The sequence below is a fragment of the Perca flavescens genome, chromosome 7, assembly GCF_004354835.1.
Source record: "Perca flavescens isolate YP-PL-M2 chromosome 7, PFLA_1.0, whole genome shotgun sequence".
Classification (NCBI taxonomy): domain Eukaryota; kingdom Metazoa; phylum Chordata; class Actinopteri; order Perciformes; family Percidae; genus Perca; species Perca flavescens.
The window spans coordinates 14,120,383-14,140,179 of record NC_041337.1 but is presented as its reverse complement, the minus strand read 5'-3'; the positions used below and the strand labels follow the sequence as shown (position 1 = coordinate 14,140,179).

Here is a 19,797-nt window from a genome sequence, read left to right as displayed (position 1 = left end):
GCGGGTAGCAGAGGAACTGTGAGAAAGAGATAATCGCACTTGCTCACCTCACCAATAGTTACCTGTGACACCCTCGCAATGACAAGAGGGCCCAGCGAAAGGGAGCCACATAAAGGGAATTTGGATGATACACTAGCCGTCAATTTGTAAAAAGTTTTTCCCGACCGTCTACTGTTTTTTTTAAATGCTTTTCGTCATTTTGGAGTTCCTTTGGAGTTACCTGGGCTGTGATCGATCGGAGAATAAGCGAACCGAGTTATTCATCAGCTCTTCGGATCGTTGCATGAAACTGAGTGCGGGGCCGCAATGAGTCGGAGAACAAGACGCTGGATTTTAAGAGTTTTACTTTGTCTGGGAATTGTTTATTTAAAAATTGGGTGAGCTGCGCTTATTTGACTTCACATTAGTTTGTTATTCTCACTTTAAAATTGTATCTGCTGTTTGTCCTTCAAAAGCGCCTACTGTATCCCATATGTGCTCAATAGCAGGCAGGTGATTTTACGTAGGCTACGGAAGAAAAACAAATTAAGAGAAGAGTTCAGTTAGACTCGTGGCAACTGCGTCCTTATCACTAATGGCATTATTTTATGATAAAGGCTGGTCAAAAAAATCATACCGGTATAATCATTTAAAAATATCTACAACCTTAATGCTATCTTTAACGTATAGAATTAGTGCTGCATTTTAGCTCTGACATGTTATAGAATCTCTTATAAACTGGAACAAAATCTTTTTGATGACAATTCTGTTAAAATGCAAATGTGAAAAGGTGACGCCAAATCTTCCAGCATCGAGCAGTCTATTTTCCAGGATATATTAAATATTTGAATTATGATCATGAGCTACTATTTAATAAACCAAACATGCATTTTATTTAAAAATGTTATGTAAACTCTTTAGGATGAAAAATAAACTCAAACTAACAGCCAAACATATTCAAAATGGAAAATACATGGTCGATGGCCACCTTTTCTCAGTGATATCCATCTTCCATTCACAGTGGCTTCTCGTCGGTGGTGGCCCTAGGTGCGAGCATAATCTGTAACAAGATCCCCGGTTTGGCCCCCAGACAACGGATTATCTGCCAGAGTCGCCCCGATGCCATTATCGTCATCGGAGAGGGAGCCCAAATGGGCATCAACGAGTGTCAGTTTCAGTTCAAAAACGGGCGCTGGAACTGCTCTGCGCTTGGAGAGAGGACAGTCTTCGGAAAAGAGTTGAAAGTGGGTATGTTGCTGTCTGTTAACGTTTGTTTACAGTTTGAAACTTTTCCCCCCAGCAGTAAACACAATGTATTAATCACCTTGCACAATGGGTATTCAAGCGCATTGTGCGTAAAATGCGCACATATCTCTGGCACTATGGTTTATATTCACAGAACGCAGTGCAAAACAGATTTTCCTTATTTAGGGGTATCAAAAAGTTATATTATTACCTGATGCCTTGGAAAATAAAAATAAATTACCTTGACTTGCATCCTTTTCCTGAAATATAATCTAAAAGCTGGTGCTCTTAAATCCAGCCAAAACCTGCACCAGAATGTCATCTGTCCTGAATTATTGCATTCATAGTATAAGGAGTATCCCATAAGGAGTCAGTGTCATTTGCTCTAGACTTTTCATTGAGAAGGGCTTTTCTATAAAAGGTATCTGAAGCCAGCACTGTAACAAAGCTCTTGTGACTGTTGGCAGCCTTTCTTTTCAGCCCAGCAGAGTCTCTGGAGACACATTTTCTCTGTTCTTTATCCTGTCTAGTGATGGGTGCTGTGGCTCTCACTGTAAGGCCGTAGATCTTACCACGGGTATAAGTTACCATGGGGCAAAGCCAAGAGGAAAGTAAGACCTGAAAGTACTAAATTAGAGAAACAAATGAGTTCAAATCAATATTCCTCTCGAGAACGGATGAACTGCAAGGGATGCTGTAATTATGGCTGGAGTTTTGTGGCTTGTTTGTTGGCTACTATGAACTGATAAAGTGGATTAAAGACAGTTGGATATCCAGGATACCAATAACAGGAAGACCTACTAAGGTTTAATTCTATTTTGTCTAATGATGCCTTTATGGTTACAGTCAATGTTGGAGGTTGATAACAGATGATGCTTTATAAAACTATTTAGATAAAAACCTTAAAATAATTGTAATTTATTTTTAGTTATGTAAGAACTATTGTTAAACAAAGAATCCAAATACCCCTTTGTGTAATGGTCAGTAGCTTGGACCAGCTGTGTGAGGCCATCTTGCCTGCTGCTGTTGGAAAGAAAGGATTATCTCTTCATGCTGTTGAAATGAAAACAGTTTGACAATTTTTGAATGAGTGGTTTTAGCTCATCAAGAGTCTTGGTTTGTGTTTCCAAGAAAGGAGTTTAAGTCTACGGCTTGGACAGCCATACCAAATAGATTGGTTTCACTGATCAGAAGGCCAATGGTTGTAAATGAATGCCATTGTTGATGCCCAGGCTGAGTGGAGCTATGGAGCGCGCAATTGTTCTTAAAGCAAAGGAGCGAATGACCCGTGAACTGACATAATCCTTACTGGTAATGCAAGGTGTATCAGCTTTGAGCCATTTTAGGCCTCAACTGTGTTTGCACTTGAACTTTGTAGTTACACTAAGCTGTATGAGATGAGGTCCATATAAAGAGGCTGGATACTGAGAGGTGAATGACTCTGCAGAGATGAAAGAGAAACAAACATGGCAGAAGAACAGTGAACTGGCACTTCTAGTTCAACTTAAACAGGCGTTTGAATTTTTTGTCCACTCTCTTTTTTTATATCTTCCATCTCTCATTGGAAGGTAAAGAAGAATTCATATCATCTCTTTGCGGTGAACTCACGCACTCAGAACTGCAGGGGAAAAATTAACAACGGTGCAGTCAGAACTGACTGACACACCTTCTTTTTTGGCACGGAGCCCATTAAGTCTATAAAAACGTCCAAATAATTGATGCCTCAATATCAGTTTTCTTTTTCAATGGCAAGGGCACCCATCCAAGATGTTTATCAAAAAACAAGGCAGCTTTACATAGTGAACCGGGTGGCAGGAGGAAACACGAACAAGGTATGTTTGTTTTAAACAAACAGAGACAAGAGGAGTTTATTTACACATAGATATGATGGATGTTATAACCAGAAGTTTCCTGTTTGCATGATAATCTCAGATCTGAAAATAAAAACATACTTCTCGTTTATTATGTTCATGAATATTACATCATGGGCTGTTTTTACATTGTTTTAGAAGGGGAAAGTATTCCTTTGTTTGCATTAAGATATATTAGGCTCTCGCTTATGATTCGACTGGAGAACTTTGCTTCAGGATTTGTCTATATGAATCCTGTCAGATTAACCTTTAGTTATTCGTCGATATTTCCGTGTGCGTGTAAATGATTTGTTAGCTGGACTCGGGTGAGATAACGGCAGGATGAAGATTCTGATGTCAGTGCCTTATGAGTTTACACAGAATGTGACAGTTTCTGAGTGGATCAATAGCCCTTCCTTTCCGACAACCCTCTTATTCATACTGCTTTGTTGACTATACTACCAGTGTCCATTTTGGTTAATGGGCAGGACAGTTTCCAGGTCAGGTTTCAAAACACTGCAGCCCTTGAGTGATATGTCAGCAAGACTGTGATGGAAGCACACATAGCCTACTGTTAATGATTACTCTCCGTTTCCTATTTATTTCCTGTTACGTACTTATTGTATTTCCCTTAAACTTGAGGAGAAACACCATGACATTCTCTATTTCAAAAAATATCAATGTATACCTGCAACATTTTATTCATCCCCCTCTTTTTCTGCTCCACTAGGCAGTAAAGAGGCTGCGTTCACCTACGCCATCATTGCAGCAGGGGTGGCCCACGCCATTACAGCCGCCTGTACACAGGGTAACCTGAGTGACTGTAGCTGTGATAAGGAGAAGCAGGGTTTCTACAGTAAAGACCAGGGCTGGAAGTGGGGAGGTTGCTCGGCAGACATCAGCTACGGCCTGGGCTTCTCCAAAGTATTTATCGATGCTCGGGAAGTCAAACAGAATGCAAGGACACTAATGAACCTCCATAATAATGAGGTGGGACGCAAGGTAAGTGATTAGCAATTATGTCTCCTTATTCAGCACAATGACTTTAAAGTTCATAGAATTGTTCTCCAAATTTGAATTATTTAAAGGCACAACGAATATATCAGTAAGTGAAGACTAAAGATAATTGTAAACAGTGGTTAACAAGTCTAATGCTGGCCTCAGTAACTATTATACGTGCCATGATGTGGTGTGGGTGAACCTTGCCAAGACTGAACAAGCAGGCTGCTTTTAAGGGACTTTTAACTGGCAGGGTTTGATTACATCCCAGATCTCTGCACTGAAAACAGATTGACACTGTACAAAAAGGCATTAGCCCAAACCCCCTCCCCTCCCCATGGGATTTGTACCATTGGGACAGTATACAGTTACCTTTATGACAATCCCCACCCACAATTTCTCTAACATCATAAACCCACATCAGGTGCAATTTGCTTGTACATGGGTGTTTACTGTTTGGTTATCATCATTGATTAGTATGTGTCTCCGTTGCTGTATAGAAGATTTTAGTGATATGCGCTTCATTTGCATACCAACTCTAATAACAGTTTCAATTCAGTCATTACGTATAAGGTCCAAATTGGATCTTCATTAAGTCAAAATCATTTTAAATATACCATGCCATTTGTTTACTGTCAGACCCTAATGCAAAAGCTACAAAGGACATTCATACAACATAAAAACGGAATGGTAGACAACGATGCGATAAGGAAAGGATGGTTTTCATGATACGTTGACCTGCTCATTCAATGGCTTTTCTGCATGCATGGCTGCAGAACACTGCGGAGTCACAAAGAGACTCCAGTAAGTCTCGAGGTTAGAGATTGAGTGGCATAATGTGCCAAACAGCTAAAGTGAGGTTGGAGTTAGAAGACTAAAGAAGCAGCTTTGCCCAAGTTAACTCATATCCTCTCTCTCTCTCTCTCTCTCTCTCTCTCTCTCTCTCTCTCTCTCTCTCTGTCTCACTGTGCCAAATAGCCTGATTCCCACAACTAACACGTCCATCCCCACAGTGGCTGAAAAGCCTCCTCGCACACAATCGTACCCAGTAGATCATTTTCTATGTGCACCATGAATTCAAATTGGCTTATCTGGACAGCTAAATTGCCTCCCAGGAAAAAGACTGTACTTGTGGATTTAAACTTTGCTATTTCGTTTCTCTTCTTTTTGCTAATAAATGGCCTCTCTGTTTTGATAGTAACCCCTCCTCCTTTTTTATGCTAATCAAAAGCAGTGACACTGAGCAGGAGCGCTGTTCACAGCTCCCTGGTCGCAGACGTCCGGACAAAACCTGTCACAAGTGTTGGTCACAGAACAACTGATGGATTAGCGAGTTGAAGCCAAGGGTTTTATGAAGTGGTTTGCTCAGGAAGAGGTTTTTTTTCGGTTCTTGTTCACACCACGTCTGTATTTGGGTTTTATTGTTACAGTTCACTTGCCAAGAACACGGAGGCATAAATATCTCGTCAATGGCTTTAGGAGACCATATCGCATACCAAACTCCTAACATTTTAGCAAAAGGAAATTGCAATTGACCTTGTTGCTAAAGAAAATTCCAGTTTCAGTCAATGGCACTTCTCATTGTCATCAGTTTGGGGTTTAGCAGTAATCCTAGTCACTCGGCGCCTTGTACAGTCACTCTTGACATTTATATGTTGTGTGTGGTAACTACACACACAGAGGCTGAAATCTGATACATTATTTTGGCTTCTGTGTATATGGTATCACACAGCTATGTGGTGGGGATGTATTTAATCCCCAACCATGGTGTATTTGTCAGTCACATTGTTATTAAGTTGCACATTTGTCATTTGCCTTGAAGTGCAAGAGTTGAAATGGGAATTAAAACAGATTGAGAGACACCAGGGGTTCATTCTATGTCTGTATGTAGACATAGAATGAATCGTAATTCTATTGTGAAAAAAAGAATATATATATATATATATATATATATATATATATATATATAAACACAATCATATTTATTTAGCAGATAAAAGCAAGACATTTTTATAGTAAACTGCATGGTAATTGGCTTTAATAATCTAGTATGGCTGTTATTAACCTATCATCAGAGTGTATCTATCACTCATCACTGGAGTGTTTGTTACCACGTTACTAAATTGCTTTTGTGTGTCTAGGTCCTGGAGAAGAGCATGCGACTGGAATGCAAGTGTCATGGTGTCTCAGGCTCCTGCACCACCAAAACCTGCTGGACTACACTTCCCAAGTTCCGCGAGCTCGGCTACATTCTCAAGGAGAAGTATGCCCTTGCTGTGCACGTGGAGCCAATCAAAGCCAGCCGCAACAAGCGCCCTAAATTCCTCAAGATCAAGAAGCCTTACTCTTACCGGAAGCCCATGGATACAGACCTGGTGTACATAGACAAGTCGCCTAACTACTGTGAGGCGGACCTTGTGACGGGGAGCTTGGGGACACAGGGCAGGGTGTGTAACAAGACTATGATGCAGCACATCAGCGGCTGTGACTTGATGTGCTGCGGTCGGGGATACAACACACACCAGTACTCCCGCGTCTGGCAGTGCAACTGCAAGTTCCTGTGGTGCTGCTATGTTAAATGCAACACCTGCAGTGAGAGGACAGAGGTGTACACATGCAAATGAGAATATTTATTGGATGGTGTGTGTGTGTGTGTGTGTGTGTGTGTGTGTGTGTGTGTGTGTGTGTGTGTGTGTGCGTGTGTGTGTGTATGTGTGTGTGTGTGTGTGTGTGCGTGCGTGTGTGTGTGTGTGTGTGTATGTATGATGATGTATGTGAGCGTGTGGATTCGTGTCTTTGTGTTTTCATGGACAAACTGGAACGGTTAAACTTTACAAGAAGGCTGGTATTGCAGTCTTTTTATACATAATGAGGAACTACTGTACTGTGTATACAGTAAGATGAAGATGGGGAGTTATGATTCTTTTGCACACAAAGCTCTTCACCCCTCTTCTTGGACTGTTGTGTTCATTGTGTACCCTGGCATGTGGGAGCGGGTGCCCACAGTGTGAGCCAGTGAAGCAAAAATTTCAAGACTTTTATGCTATATGGACATTTAGCAAATGGACTTTGCCAATGCAAATGCATTATGGTGGATATGATTGCTGGGCAGGACACACTGCTGTAGTTCTCACTCTGTGCGCAGGTGAAATGACACAGCCATTTGGAATATTTAACATACTGTATTTAGAGAATGAAAATAATTAATATTAATTTATTCTATAAAGAAAAAACTACTGATTTTGTCCATTATGGATCAAAAATAACTACATGTTGGGTTTTAGTTTATTAAGGCAATCAAAACTTATCCACACACTTGTTAAAACACTGGATTTGAATCTGCCTGGAATAATGTGTTTTAGAATAATGTTTTTCCAGATGAAACTGGATGTAGGCTACTCACATTGACCTTCTGACCTTCTCATGAGTTTGTCTTCCCTCTGTTTGCTGCTAGTCTAGAGAATCCCACTTGTTGAGGTCGAAGGCTGTGCGCTCTACTGACTGTCTTCAATGGCATTGCTTACTTCAAGCCGATTTAGCTTAACAGGATTTATTCACTGATCAAAAACACAGGCACATTTTCCACTTTTGGTAAATATTGGTTCATAGAGTATATTTTGTAAAAGCCTATTTTTATATGAATGTCTTATTTATATATTTTGCATATTCAATGTCAAGTTCTGACTCTGACACCTGTGTTAAAATCCCTGTGAAAAAAGCTGATATATGTAAGTTGGCCCCTGCTGTCTGTCACTGCCATAGTTGCATATTGTAAGTGATAGAAACTGTTTATATGTGTCTGTGTTTACTGCGTTTCATGACTACTACTGATGAAATACAGGAACAGAATAACACTAAAAATAAATGATTTCCATTATTGCTTCCTCATGCACCCAAGTCTCACTCTGATCATGACAAAAGAACATGGGAATGCCATAAACAAAGAAACTTTTAGTTTTGCAAGCACATACATACTTGAACAGTTGCAATGCACTGTAAATGGCTAGATAAATATAACAAAGATATATGTATTATATAACTATTTGACAATTGAGAAAAAAAAGAGAAAATTGAAAATTGCCATAAACCAATGTGGTAGTTGTTGAACTTTTTTTTTTAATGTAAATAGTACCTTAATTGCTCATTACATAGGAATCAATTAACCGTTAGAGTCATTACTTACACTTTCAAATGGACATAAATGTAAATCTTTATTAATGGTAGCTACATTGTGGTTTACATCATCATCAGGCAATAAAATAGGGATAAATATTCTCAAATATGGTAATTCAAATGGTCACCATGGAGATAAATCAGTTCTCAAAGTGCTTATCGAACAAGAACAATGTGTGCAATACTGGGCTGCAGAAAGAGAGATGTCCTTTGAAAGGGGAAAGTTATTCAGGCTTAATTGAGGGCCCATCTTGCAGACTGGGAAGCAGTTGAATGTGTCAGAGGAGAAAAGTGTTTGTGCTCTAATGGTAGGGTACCGGAGTAATTGATGAGACTGGTTGGGCAGACTGTCACGGAGATGACTTGCTCAGTCGGGGGAGTGGGAGCTGTCAGGTGATAGATGACTCGCACATCTGCTTCATTCACTCCTGGGCCACTAGTTGCTACAACAACTCCAGTGCAGCAGAGAAAATGCAGGGCAGTCTCCAAGAGAGGCCGGCCGACGTGTCAGGAAAATGTTAACGATGCTAAAGCCCACAGTCGTTACAGATTCCACTCTCATCGGCCTGGAAGTGGAGTGGGGAGACTGGCCCGAGGTGTTGACGGAAAACCTGCTCCCAATAATCTCCTGGGATTGACAAATGTAGCCTGTAAAGTTTTCACCTGTGCTGTATTTTAGAACATTCCCACATGGGCATTTTCCTTGCAAAACCTAACATTTTTTTCTCCCCACAGAAAAAACTGAGGCACATGAGAATCCAGATTTAATTTTGAGTAGATTAGCCATATCATGTGCCACAGGCAGTGATAATCTGAGAGAAAAGGGCATGAAGGGGATACAAACAGAGGCTTGTCTCTGTCTGACAAAAGCTTTCAGCTTTCATAATATTGATACAAAAGACTCGCGCATAAGAAAAGGCAGCTGCTCCAAAACCTCTGGTTAAACCTAAACTAGGGTTTTGTGTGTAAAACGCACATCACATTATCTCATGGACAAAACACTTACATCTCAGAATCCTTTATATGTGTCCCTTATATACCTTCACTTGCGGTAATCTAACATAAATGACAATGGCAAAACCCCAGGTTTGTGTGGATACTTTTGAATGTGGTGCTCTAAGGTTACAAGGTGCCCTTAGGTTCTACTAATGCGGATTAATCATTTACACCATCAAACCTTTGATGCTATTATTTACAGCATAACATGTCTTTTTTTTTTTAAACAAACAATGTAGTTTAGCTACTGTTCTAGTTAATCCACCTGCAGTGTTTTCCAGTCAGGTGCAAAAACACCACCACACAGAGGCCACAGTCACTTCTTCGCCATTGAGTCACAAGCACAAAATACCACCTTCTTTGATATCGCAGCCTAAGTCAGACACCCTGCAGGATCACTGAAAAGCTAATTATACTCTTAGCTGTGTTTCTCCATAAACAGGACCAAGGGTTGCCAAAATGTTCAGGGGTGTAATATCCATGTTGCTGTGAAGTGGGGTTGCATTACCCTTTGGAGTTTTGTTTATAAGAACACACACACACACACACACACACACACACACACACACACACACACACACACACACACACACACACACACACGCACACACACACATACTCACCCATCACCTGCAGTAGTTGGAAGTTGGTGGTAGCAGCAGATTTATGGTTGGTAGTCTGGCTCACTCCCTGTGTTATTACTGGAGGCCTGCCACAGCTTCCCTATCTGCTCCCATGACCCAATACATCAGGGCGGCCCAGCAGTGTGCTCCAGCCAGCAATTAATGTCAAAGCCAACAATGAGTCTTTTAACACATAGTTAAGCAAGATCCATCATGCTTTTCGTTTTATCATTAGATCGGCCTTGACTGCGCTGATGATCGGATTGATAGCTGGAATCAGAATTGAACCGATGATGCAGACATTTGCTGAAACCAGTGATAGAATTCAGGATTTATTTCCAATTCATCTCATGAACCTAAACCTAATTACAATGAACAAAGGGATCATATTTCTTTATACAGTCTTACCTGTTCTGTTCTTTTTTTTGTGTCTGCATGACATATACTCACAGAATTAAAGTTACCCATGAAACATAGATAGCATCTTGTGTTTACTTCCAAAGACGACCAATATACCACCAATGAAGAAGGAAATGACTCATAATTTCACAGTGAAAGAGTTGTTAAATCAACATTTTACAGTGCCTTTCATTAACGCAAGGCTCTGTGTGTGTGTGTGTGTGAACTATTCTGTTTCAACAGCTTCCAACGTTTCACTCAAACAAGTGGACAGCACTAAAGACAATAATTTGAAGGAGGAGGAAGAGCAAGAAAATATGCTCTCCAGTTTTTTCTCCCCCCTTCGCTCTCTCTGACCATAAATCTTCTGACACATGATTATGTCAGTCATACTTTTGTTTTTCCTCTGGTTGAGACATGCACAAGCACCTGAGCGCTGCACAGTAAATTGCAGAGCACAAGGTTGTCTTTATGTGATTCCAGAGATACTGCATGGGCGCAGAGCTCAATCATGCACTCTCTTAACAGAGTGCTGTTTGAGACTCTGCGATGGAAGCCAGAGATAGCAGACAATATCCACTCCCCACAAGAGAGATCCACAACTGTTTGGCACTCGCAGGGGGGGCTGTCTATCTGACTTCCCATGGTCTATCTGATTTTACAGGTAAACACAGTGGTCAAATAGCTTCAAGGTATTGTCAGCGGCATTAAGGTAAGAACACAGGCTGGATCAGCTCTTTGGGGGGATTTTCAAGGAGCCATTTACAACGATTTGAGTGAACATACCGGCCCGCTTAACCTGCCTTTGGAAGCTTTTGAAAAATGTAATCATGGAACAGTAATACATCCGATAAATGGGGTAATGAGAACTTCAAGTGAGTGTGTTAAAAGCTGCCTTTGATGGTGCGTAGTGTTGTATCTTCAAATGATCTGAGCAACCCATATGATACTTTTCCTTGTTTTTGGAGTGGTTTGAAACAGGGTTATAGAGGGCCCTCATACCTGCTCCCCCCTCCCCTCCTCCAGAAGACGTCACCTGAGCTAAGCTTACAGTAATCCTCCGACGTCTCGGGCGTCCTGACACGGGATGTTTTGAACAAAAACACCAAACTCACTACAACCCCGTAAAACTCAGAGACGCTTAGGAAATATCACTGATCTTCATCCAGCGTCATGACACTCAGCCAGCCATATCCTTAGCCTGACAGCCATTTCCCTGCCCACACAGTGCTGGCAGCTTCTCCTTTTGATTTAATTGTTTGTTGTTGTTTTGACAAGACGGCAGGTTCATTATAAACCACAGCGTCACACGTTATAGGCTTCACTTGTTATCTCCTGATTAGGAAATATTTTCCTCACGTGAGAGTGGAGACAATACAGAAATGAAATCTGTATATTAGGCAACCAATTAACAAAGGAAAGGTACACAAACAAGTAAACATTCTGCGTGCACTTTACTGATGGTGTCATAGCTTCCAAGCTCCCGTCTCTTGGCTCAACAGTTCAGAAGGAGTTACAATGAAGACTCTCCTCTAGCATCTTGTAACCTGTCCAGACATGTTTCTAAATGTATCATTGCAGAAAGCTATGAAACAATTTGAGCTGATGCTGCCAGTTTAAATAACTAAACCATGTGGTCAGAGCTATTATATCATTAATCTTCTCCCTCTCTCCACTCATGCTTTGCCAAGAGATGGAAACACCCTCACCTTCAACCCAAAAGAGGTAAAGAGATACCTGAAAGTACTTCTTTTGATATGTATCCCACAATGCTGGTGACAAAAGTGTTTTGAAGTCAGTGCCACAGACCTTTTCAATCATGTTATCTTCATTTCATTCCCTGCTGCTCAATTGAAATGCATATCCCAGGAAAGGACATTGAAAGATTTTGCTGTAACAACACAAAAAACATGTTCTGCACAATTAACAATTTGTGTGTATGTGTCACAAAGTGGCCTTTGTATGTGGTTAATTGCGTTTACAGATGTCATGAACTGTAATAACCACTTGTATGATGTTTTATGTCTCTGACTCCCTGTAAATAATAGCCAGTGTTGGCTGTAAACAAGGTAGAAGCTTCTGTAGAGATGTCTGACAGGTGGTATCTCAGGTCATTCTGTTCATTCCTCGGAAGATATTTTCCATTTGTCACTTATCCCCCTACAATACATGCACACAACCACTATTAAGTTTCTAATTTACCTTAAAGAAAACTGAATTGAAACAAGTAATGTGCACTGAATGACCTCAGAGTCATTCAGTGACAGTGCTAGATGAGGCTGTGACAGTGCTAGATGATCCAACAGTTCAGCGCGGGGTCAGAGGTTTGTCTGTAGGGCAGGGGAACACAGCTGGATGCTCTGCTCTGAGTTCAGCTTCAGTGATGGTAATGAGATAAAGAATAGGACAAAAGGGAAGCAGGAGAAAGAGAGCGATGGAGGGGAGAGAATCACTTTCACTCGCCTTTAATGATTTTACAGAGGCTTTATACCTACAGTATGTTGATTTATGGTTATTGTAATGCTATATTGCTGTTGTTGCCTTTACCGAGCACAGGCAATACAAATGGTATTTTCTTTGGCTGGCCATTCATTAGTGAGTGTCTCCTCTTGGCCTAGTTAAATCCAGAATGAAAGCCTGATGGGTAGTGACTCCTGATACTGTGCCAGAGAGTGACAAACACCCTAAAGGGTTTCTGGCAGGAAGTCTTTAGATTCTTTGCTCTTTTGCAGCCAAAGAAATGACCCTGCCATGCACTGACAGGGACAGAGTTGTATATCACCTACATTTGACACAAGGAGAAGAGCATAAATATGATCCAGACTATTATCTGATGTCACCTGCGACTCCTGAAGAGGGAACAAAAGCAACCGAAGCATTGTCAGTTGCCACAGATACGTGAGCGATCTCTTCAATCATAAATCACAGCTTTTCAAAAGGGTAGGTGTCTGGTGACAGGACGAGCAGGCCGAACAAAGCGCTGTCTGCTGTGACAGAAACTTAGATGAAGTGGAAGCGGTTCCTCAGAGTGCCGGGCCTGATGGTTTCTGCTGAGAGGGCACCAGCAGAGCAGACTGAGAGAATCAGGATGCATTCCATTAAGGGCCTTCTTCAAAAATCGTGTCAAACAATGGTGATTATTGAGAGTAATTCCCTTCCCTCATCATTTTGAAATCTTAAGAGAAGTCTCTCATGTGTGTATTATGCTGATATTTAGCAAAACATTGAGCAGAAAGATGCTAAAAAGTGCTGCAGAGCTGAAGGGAACTGCAGAGTTGGTGTCAATTTTTTATGAGTCCATCATCTACGAGCAACCCCTTTCACATGCAAGTAGTCATGTGATCCATTGTTAATATAAAAAATAGGAATTATAGCAGCCTTGAAATAAACATAAACAAAAAAATTGGGATGTCCATGCTGATGACAAACAAATTTGCAAAAGAGCTACAATTCTTACAAGATGAAGCTTGACAGGAGATAGTGATAGACGTCCTGTAACAGGTGGAAGCTTGCTACAGGTGGCAGGCCTTCAAAGGAAGCAGTGGGAGACATGTTAAGACATCAAACAACTGTGCTGCAGCAGATAGGGAAGCTATGCGGCCATTGTAAAATCATGAGCACCCACAGAGTCAGTGAGGTCAGATGAACAGTAGAATAACTATATAATATGTCTCAGTTTTATACAAAATCGGTAACACAGTAGTAGGAGTATCATAACTCTTTAAGGTAATGAGCAACCTAGGGGCAAAAACATGCTAAAACAACTCTGACTCAATTATTTAGCAAGGCATCACAGGAAAAGAAGAATGGGCTAATGTATTAAGAGAAAATGCAAAAGTCGCCCCCTTACAGCCAGGGACCAATATCAAAAAGAGTCTCCTCTGCTGCTCCTGATGAGTGTAACATTGGATCACAATGTTTTCTGTATTCTCACCAAGTTCGGCACTTTTTCTCTGAGAGGAATTAAAAAGGAAAACAGAGTCAGAATGTGACAGGTTCATCGGTGCTCTAATGACAGGTTTATCTTGAAGAGAGACAGAGACAAACATTACCTCAGAGCTGCCTCCTCCAGTTGCTGCTGCAGGCTTGCCGCACACCCCAAAGACAGCGTTAGTTCACCGAGTCTGTACTGATCTGTCCTGGGGGAAATTCCTTTCTACTACTGTCCCTCTCTGTAGCAGACTGTAGTTGTCAATGTTGGGTCATATGATGATATATTTGTGTTTCGACAATGGAAAAATTCCACTTTCGTGAACACATGCATGAACAGCAAAGCTGAAAGCTCAAACTACAGACACGTGTGGGATAAAAGATGGAGGCCAGACATGAGAACACAAAGCTCAGGTGAAATCTACTTGTTGGATCGTTAAAGACAAATTGTCATCCAAATAACAAAAAGACTGTGCCAAAAAGTCTTAGATGGAATGCTCAACTCTATCCCTAACAAAAGCAAAACACAAAACACATTTTACGAGCATAAATTACACTTTATAAAAGAAAGCAGTATCAGGAGGTGATTTATATTGCCAGTACACATTTCACACTTGTGCTGTTCAACCTGCCAATTTACACTGGCACACCTAATATATAAGAACTCTTAGATGTGCCCGACAATTTTGGACCAACGACTGAAAGTGAAACAACTGAAATTACCTTTTGCTAATAGAAACTGGTTAGATGTACTGTACAATGTAAGAAAAACTTGGTACCTCCTTCCACAAGCTGCCTCAAAGCCAGTCAGGCAGGTTTTCTGTAATTACATGAAAAATGGCTTTGGTCCCTCCAGGGGTTTTGGCCACATCAGAGACTGAAGAAGTGTCTTTGCATGCTTTTATGTGTGTGTGTGTGTGTGTGTGTGTGTGTGTGTGTGTGTGTGTGTGTGTGTGTGTGTGTGTGTGTGTGTGTGTGTGTGTGTGTGTGTGTGTGTGTGTGTGTGAAATTGAGTAAAGGGGAAACACTGACATACCGAAGAGACAGCGAGGGGTTCATATGTGAATGATCATTTTTCTGTGTCTGTTTGATACCAACGCTGGGAAACTTAACAAGTTTAATCTGACACAGCAATCAAATTGGCTGTCAGTTAATACTGTCATCAACCAAATCTCAATTAACAGATCTGTCAACATCACAAATAAGACTAGTCGTACTGTTTCAAACCGTGTAAAACTCTAAATGCCACTGGCAACAAGCATCCCGGTGGTTTACTCTCAGGTCTTTCATGATTTGTGTTAAATTGTGCGAGATTCCTCCCTAAATCCTGGTGATCAATCAAAACCTTTCGAAAGCAAGCCTTGGGCAACATATTCAGGAAAAACCCTGCCGTGGAGATGATGAAGATGGCTTAGGTGAGTAGGAACACTCCTCTACAGGGTGAATTTATGATTAATCCAAGTTGTGTTAATAAAATCAATATTTTGTTCTGCACAAGAAACAAGCCAAGTGCAATTCACAATATCAGTTAACTAGGCTATTCTACAGCCCAACAGATGTTGCCTGTGGTTTGATAGATTTGGGTGAGAGCAGAATCTGTCTGGAGCTCAGAGGCCTGCCAGATGCTTCTGTATCAACACCTCTTTTATCACCTGAAGAGAGCCATCATGCCAACTATGACAGTAATTCCATCAGAGAGGGCCACACTGACAGAGGTATCATCCCAGCATGGGTGAGTGGGATTGACTGAGTGTGCACATTTACATTTGGTAACATGCTTTCTGAGAATTCTCTTGGGTAGTGAGCACTGTCGGCCAATGTTTGGACTTCCTGAATTTATGCATTCAATAAAAAGAAGAGCAGCACATTCCTTCAGAGTTCTGTGCCAACCTGCATAACTGTATTTGCACATGGAAGCCTCTTTTCATGTGTAGGAGAACGGCAATAAAAGGGCTGCCATGATGGCAGGTTAATCCTCCTACATTAACACCCAAGAACACAATGATTTAACATCAAAACTCCAGCTGCTTGCTGCTGGTAAAAACAAAGGAAACAGTCAACACGATGCCTGATGACTTTCTGGCTTAGGTAAACAGAGTGTCTTACGGTGAACTGATTGTACAAACAGCCATGACGTGTGTCTCATGCTATAATCAACTGATCAAGTGGCAACAGTCAACAGACATATAGTGCACGAAATGTGCCAAAATGCAACAGTGTGCTTTAAATAGCCCCAAATAGCGTTTAGGTAAGTTGACTTGTCCTCTTTTTTTATGGGAAGGATAAGTGCTCCTACACACTGTGGGACACTAAAAGTTGCATTTGGCAGCTGCTCATTACATTCAAAACTGCTAATTAAAACATGGTAAACACTTTGTTTATCCTCTTCTTACTCATGAAAACAGCAGAGTTTGCAAGTTTGTTTAAGGCATACCTGTTGTCATGTCATGTGGTGATTCCTGCCTGTTCTTGTGTGCTGGAACATCGTTATTTTAAAGGGTCCATTATTTGGAAGATCAAATGCATCCAATGCCAAGCCTAGGAGAAATACAGGTATATTTTTAGCCAAAATAGAAGTGCATTGGCCAAAGCAATCATGGCTCTTTCACCTAGATATTCTATGGTGAATGCAGGGCTAAATGTATTAATTATTTTGAAAGAATTTAAACAATAGCTAATGGAACTGTCAATTTCGTCAAGGCAAGATGAGATTTTTGTGCAAGGCCCTAAACCAGTAAATGTCTTTGCTTAGATATCTTAAGCTAATCATTCAAATCACATTATGTTCCAACTTCATATCCAGACATACTATCTTTGGATTCTGGGTGTGTTTTTTTTATAGACTGACTGTGTTTTTGGGAATGCCAATAACAAATCCCTCTCCATGTTTTCCCTTGAGTACAACATGCCACAGCACAGTCCACAACTGTATGACGATGGCACCTTGAAGAGGAAAAATGCCTTTTGAAATAACAAACACTTGAAGCCAGATCATTACTTGGGTGACATTGTTTCTTCCAAGGCAAGCCTCAACTCTTCATCATTGTACAACTCTGCCCATTGCTCACCCACAGAAAATGTATTACCCTCACTCAAATCCACTTAGAGTAGACAGCATGCATTCCGCAGCTGGTTGGCTGTGAGAGCCGAGACGTTTTTGTAGAATGCCTTGCGCCAGCTGATGTCAGGTATGAAGCCACGCCTCCAGTGCTTTTGACCACAAATAGATTATTGCAGATAAATTAGTACAGACTGTCAAGGTCACAAACGATCCCATCTTTATATCAAGGATATAGTTCCCAAGACTAAGAGTCTACAGCCACACTATCAGCTATGTGTGTGTACTTGGGCACAGCGATGCTTTGAGCTAAACGCTAATGTCAACATGCTAACATGCTCACCATGACAATGCTTTGCTCGACTTGCTTGGAACCGTCCTTTTTTAGTTTTCCATTTACAAAAGTTGTTGATAGTACCGGGAATCTGGTACTTCTTTTGTTTCACCCTGGTCTGGGTTTGAAGCAAGCTGAGCGGATACTAAAAGGTGGAGTTAAAACACTGCAGACAACGAATTGGTCAGAGAGAATCGTCACTTGTACGACACGGGACATCGTGCACATCTTTAGATGCTTTTTTAAAAATAGTGCGTAGAAACACACCATTTAAAAAAAGCCAACCCCAATTCTTTTATTCACCTGACACAGATTTTAAGAAAAATCCACAAAACCCCGCCATGGTCAATTGACGAAGTACAGACGGTCCTCTGTTTGCTATTGGACAAATTCAAATTTTAATATGCTGATGGCACAAGATGAAAGGTCAAGGGTTTATCAAAGGGATCACAATTCATCCTGTGTTCATCCTGAATGTGTGTACCACATTTCATGGCAATTCATTTAACAAGATGTGTTGTCAAGACACCACAAATGTCAACCCCATGGTGGTGCTATAAAGGAAAACTCAGGGGATACCAAATCAGCTTCATACTCTGGGGACCATTCATTTATGAGCAAAATGTCATGGCAATCCATCTGGCTGTTCTTCTGTCACTCTCCCTTTTAGCTGTTTTAAATTTAATTTACTTCTTTTCTGTGTTCTTTTCCAATATCAGCCATAACTACAACAGATAACTTCTAAAATAAAATAAAAATACAATTAGGCCTATACAAAGAAATATCCTGCTTCCTTTTACCTGGCTGGATTCTTAAACTGTGACCATTCAGAATGTGTGCTCTGTAGCGCCGTCTACCTGCTGTAAATCATTTTGTGACTTTGCGTGAAAAATCACACCTGGGCAGAGGCATTAATAAAAACTATATAAAAATAGCGTTCTTTTCACTGTTAGTCTCATTTGCTGTTACAGGTCATTTATGATCATCAGAAAATGTAAAAGTTCCTTGTAGCTACTTTAAGATGACGATACATTTTTGACATTGTAAACTTCAGGGCCTTACTATATCACAGTCAATATTTGCCATTTGTGCTCTGAAGTCACTTGTAATTTAATTTTCATACTAATTCAGTTGCCTTCACAAGCTTTTGTTCTTTGCATAACCAATCTAATGGGGAGGGAACATGACTGGGTGTGGACTGACTGGGGAACACACTTGCCTCAATACCCCAGGGCTTCTAATCTGCACAAAGTAGAGAATAGAGAAACACAGCTGTCCTGCCATTTTCCTTAGGCCTCTGTGTTCTGTGTTTGCTACATTTAACTGTCTTTGAAGTTTTGATTAGGGTCTATAGGATAAATCACAACAAATCCAGTTGTTTCAGACCACAAAGATCTGCATTCTCATCATGCATCTTTGAAATCATTTTGAGTCATCAGCTCCTGTGAGAACAAGTCTGAAGATAACCCATTCAGGAAGCTCATATTAGAGTCAATGAGGCAGAGTAGAGCGAAAACACAGAAAACATAGCCCTGCAGGTAAAAATATTCATGTAAGGAGGAAGCTTGAAAGTGGTTGAATAGACTGCCGTGCATAAAGAGAAAAGGCCACGTCGTCAAATGTCAACAGAACAGGAAGAAGATGCACACGCATGATTTTATGTCATTGCACCTGGAACACAATTTCGTCATTCAGACCAAACAAAAGTTCTTTTGTCAGGGGTGATACATCTCACAAAGCTGTTGGGTAGTGGAAGATCTATTCCCATCATGAATTTACCTCACACATAACAAGGTCACTTGATTTGAAAAGCGAGGACTAACGTAAGATAATAAACAAAATGTTTCCGGAACTGCGACTTCAAAGCCTGACTGAGATTGACATATAGTAGATAGTCACAGTTGTATATCCAGGTTTTGACTCTCGTGAACCTTTTAGGGCCACCCAACTGTTGTGTTTCAGCAATCAAATGTCATCAAGGTAGATAAGCACCATGCCAAGGTAAATAAGACTGCGTCATTGTTTTTATTTATTTTTTAGTCTTTTTTTTTCGGATGCAAAACATTTCACGGAACTGGTTTCTACTTTGTCCCCATGCGAATGCAAAGAAATAAAAGGCATAGTTCAAAATTTTGTGAAATAGCCATATTCTCTTTTTTGCAGATAGTTTGATTAAAAGATTGATACCACTTTAAGTTATTCACCAGACTA

General features: G+C 40.7%; 1 protein-coding gene across 1 annotated transcript; it reads left to right on the top strand.

Moving 5' to 3' along the window:
• Positions 1-3: 3 nt before the first annotated feature.
• On the top strand, positions 4-6,697 carry wnt7ab (wingless-type MMTV integration site family, member 7Ab). Its single transcript, XM_028583396.1, has 4 exons — positions 4-377; positions 1,001-1,227; positions 3,805-4,076; positions 6,215-6,697. The coding sequence occupies exons 1-4, from the start codon at positions 307-309 to the stop codon at positions 6,695-6,697; spliced, it is 1,053 nt and encodes a 350-aa protein (XP_028439197.1). The 5' UTR covers positions 4-306.
• Positions 6,698-19,797: the final 13,100 nt, after the last annotated feature.

Coding starts and splice junctions, on each gene's coding strand:
- wnt7ab (XM_028583396.1), top strand. CDS start 307: ATGAGTCGGAGAACAAGACGCTGGATTTTAAGAGTTTTACTTTGTCTG. Junction 378..1,000: donor ATTGTTTATTTAAAAATTGG/GTGAGCTGCGCT, acceptor TTCCATTCACAG/TGGCTTCTCGTCGGTGGTGG. Junction 1,228..3,804: donor CGGAAAAGAGTTGAAAGTGG/GTATGTTGCTGT, acceptor CTGCTCCACTAG/GCAGTAAAGAGGCTGCGTTC.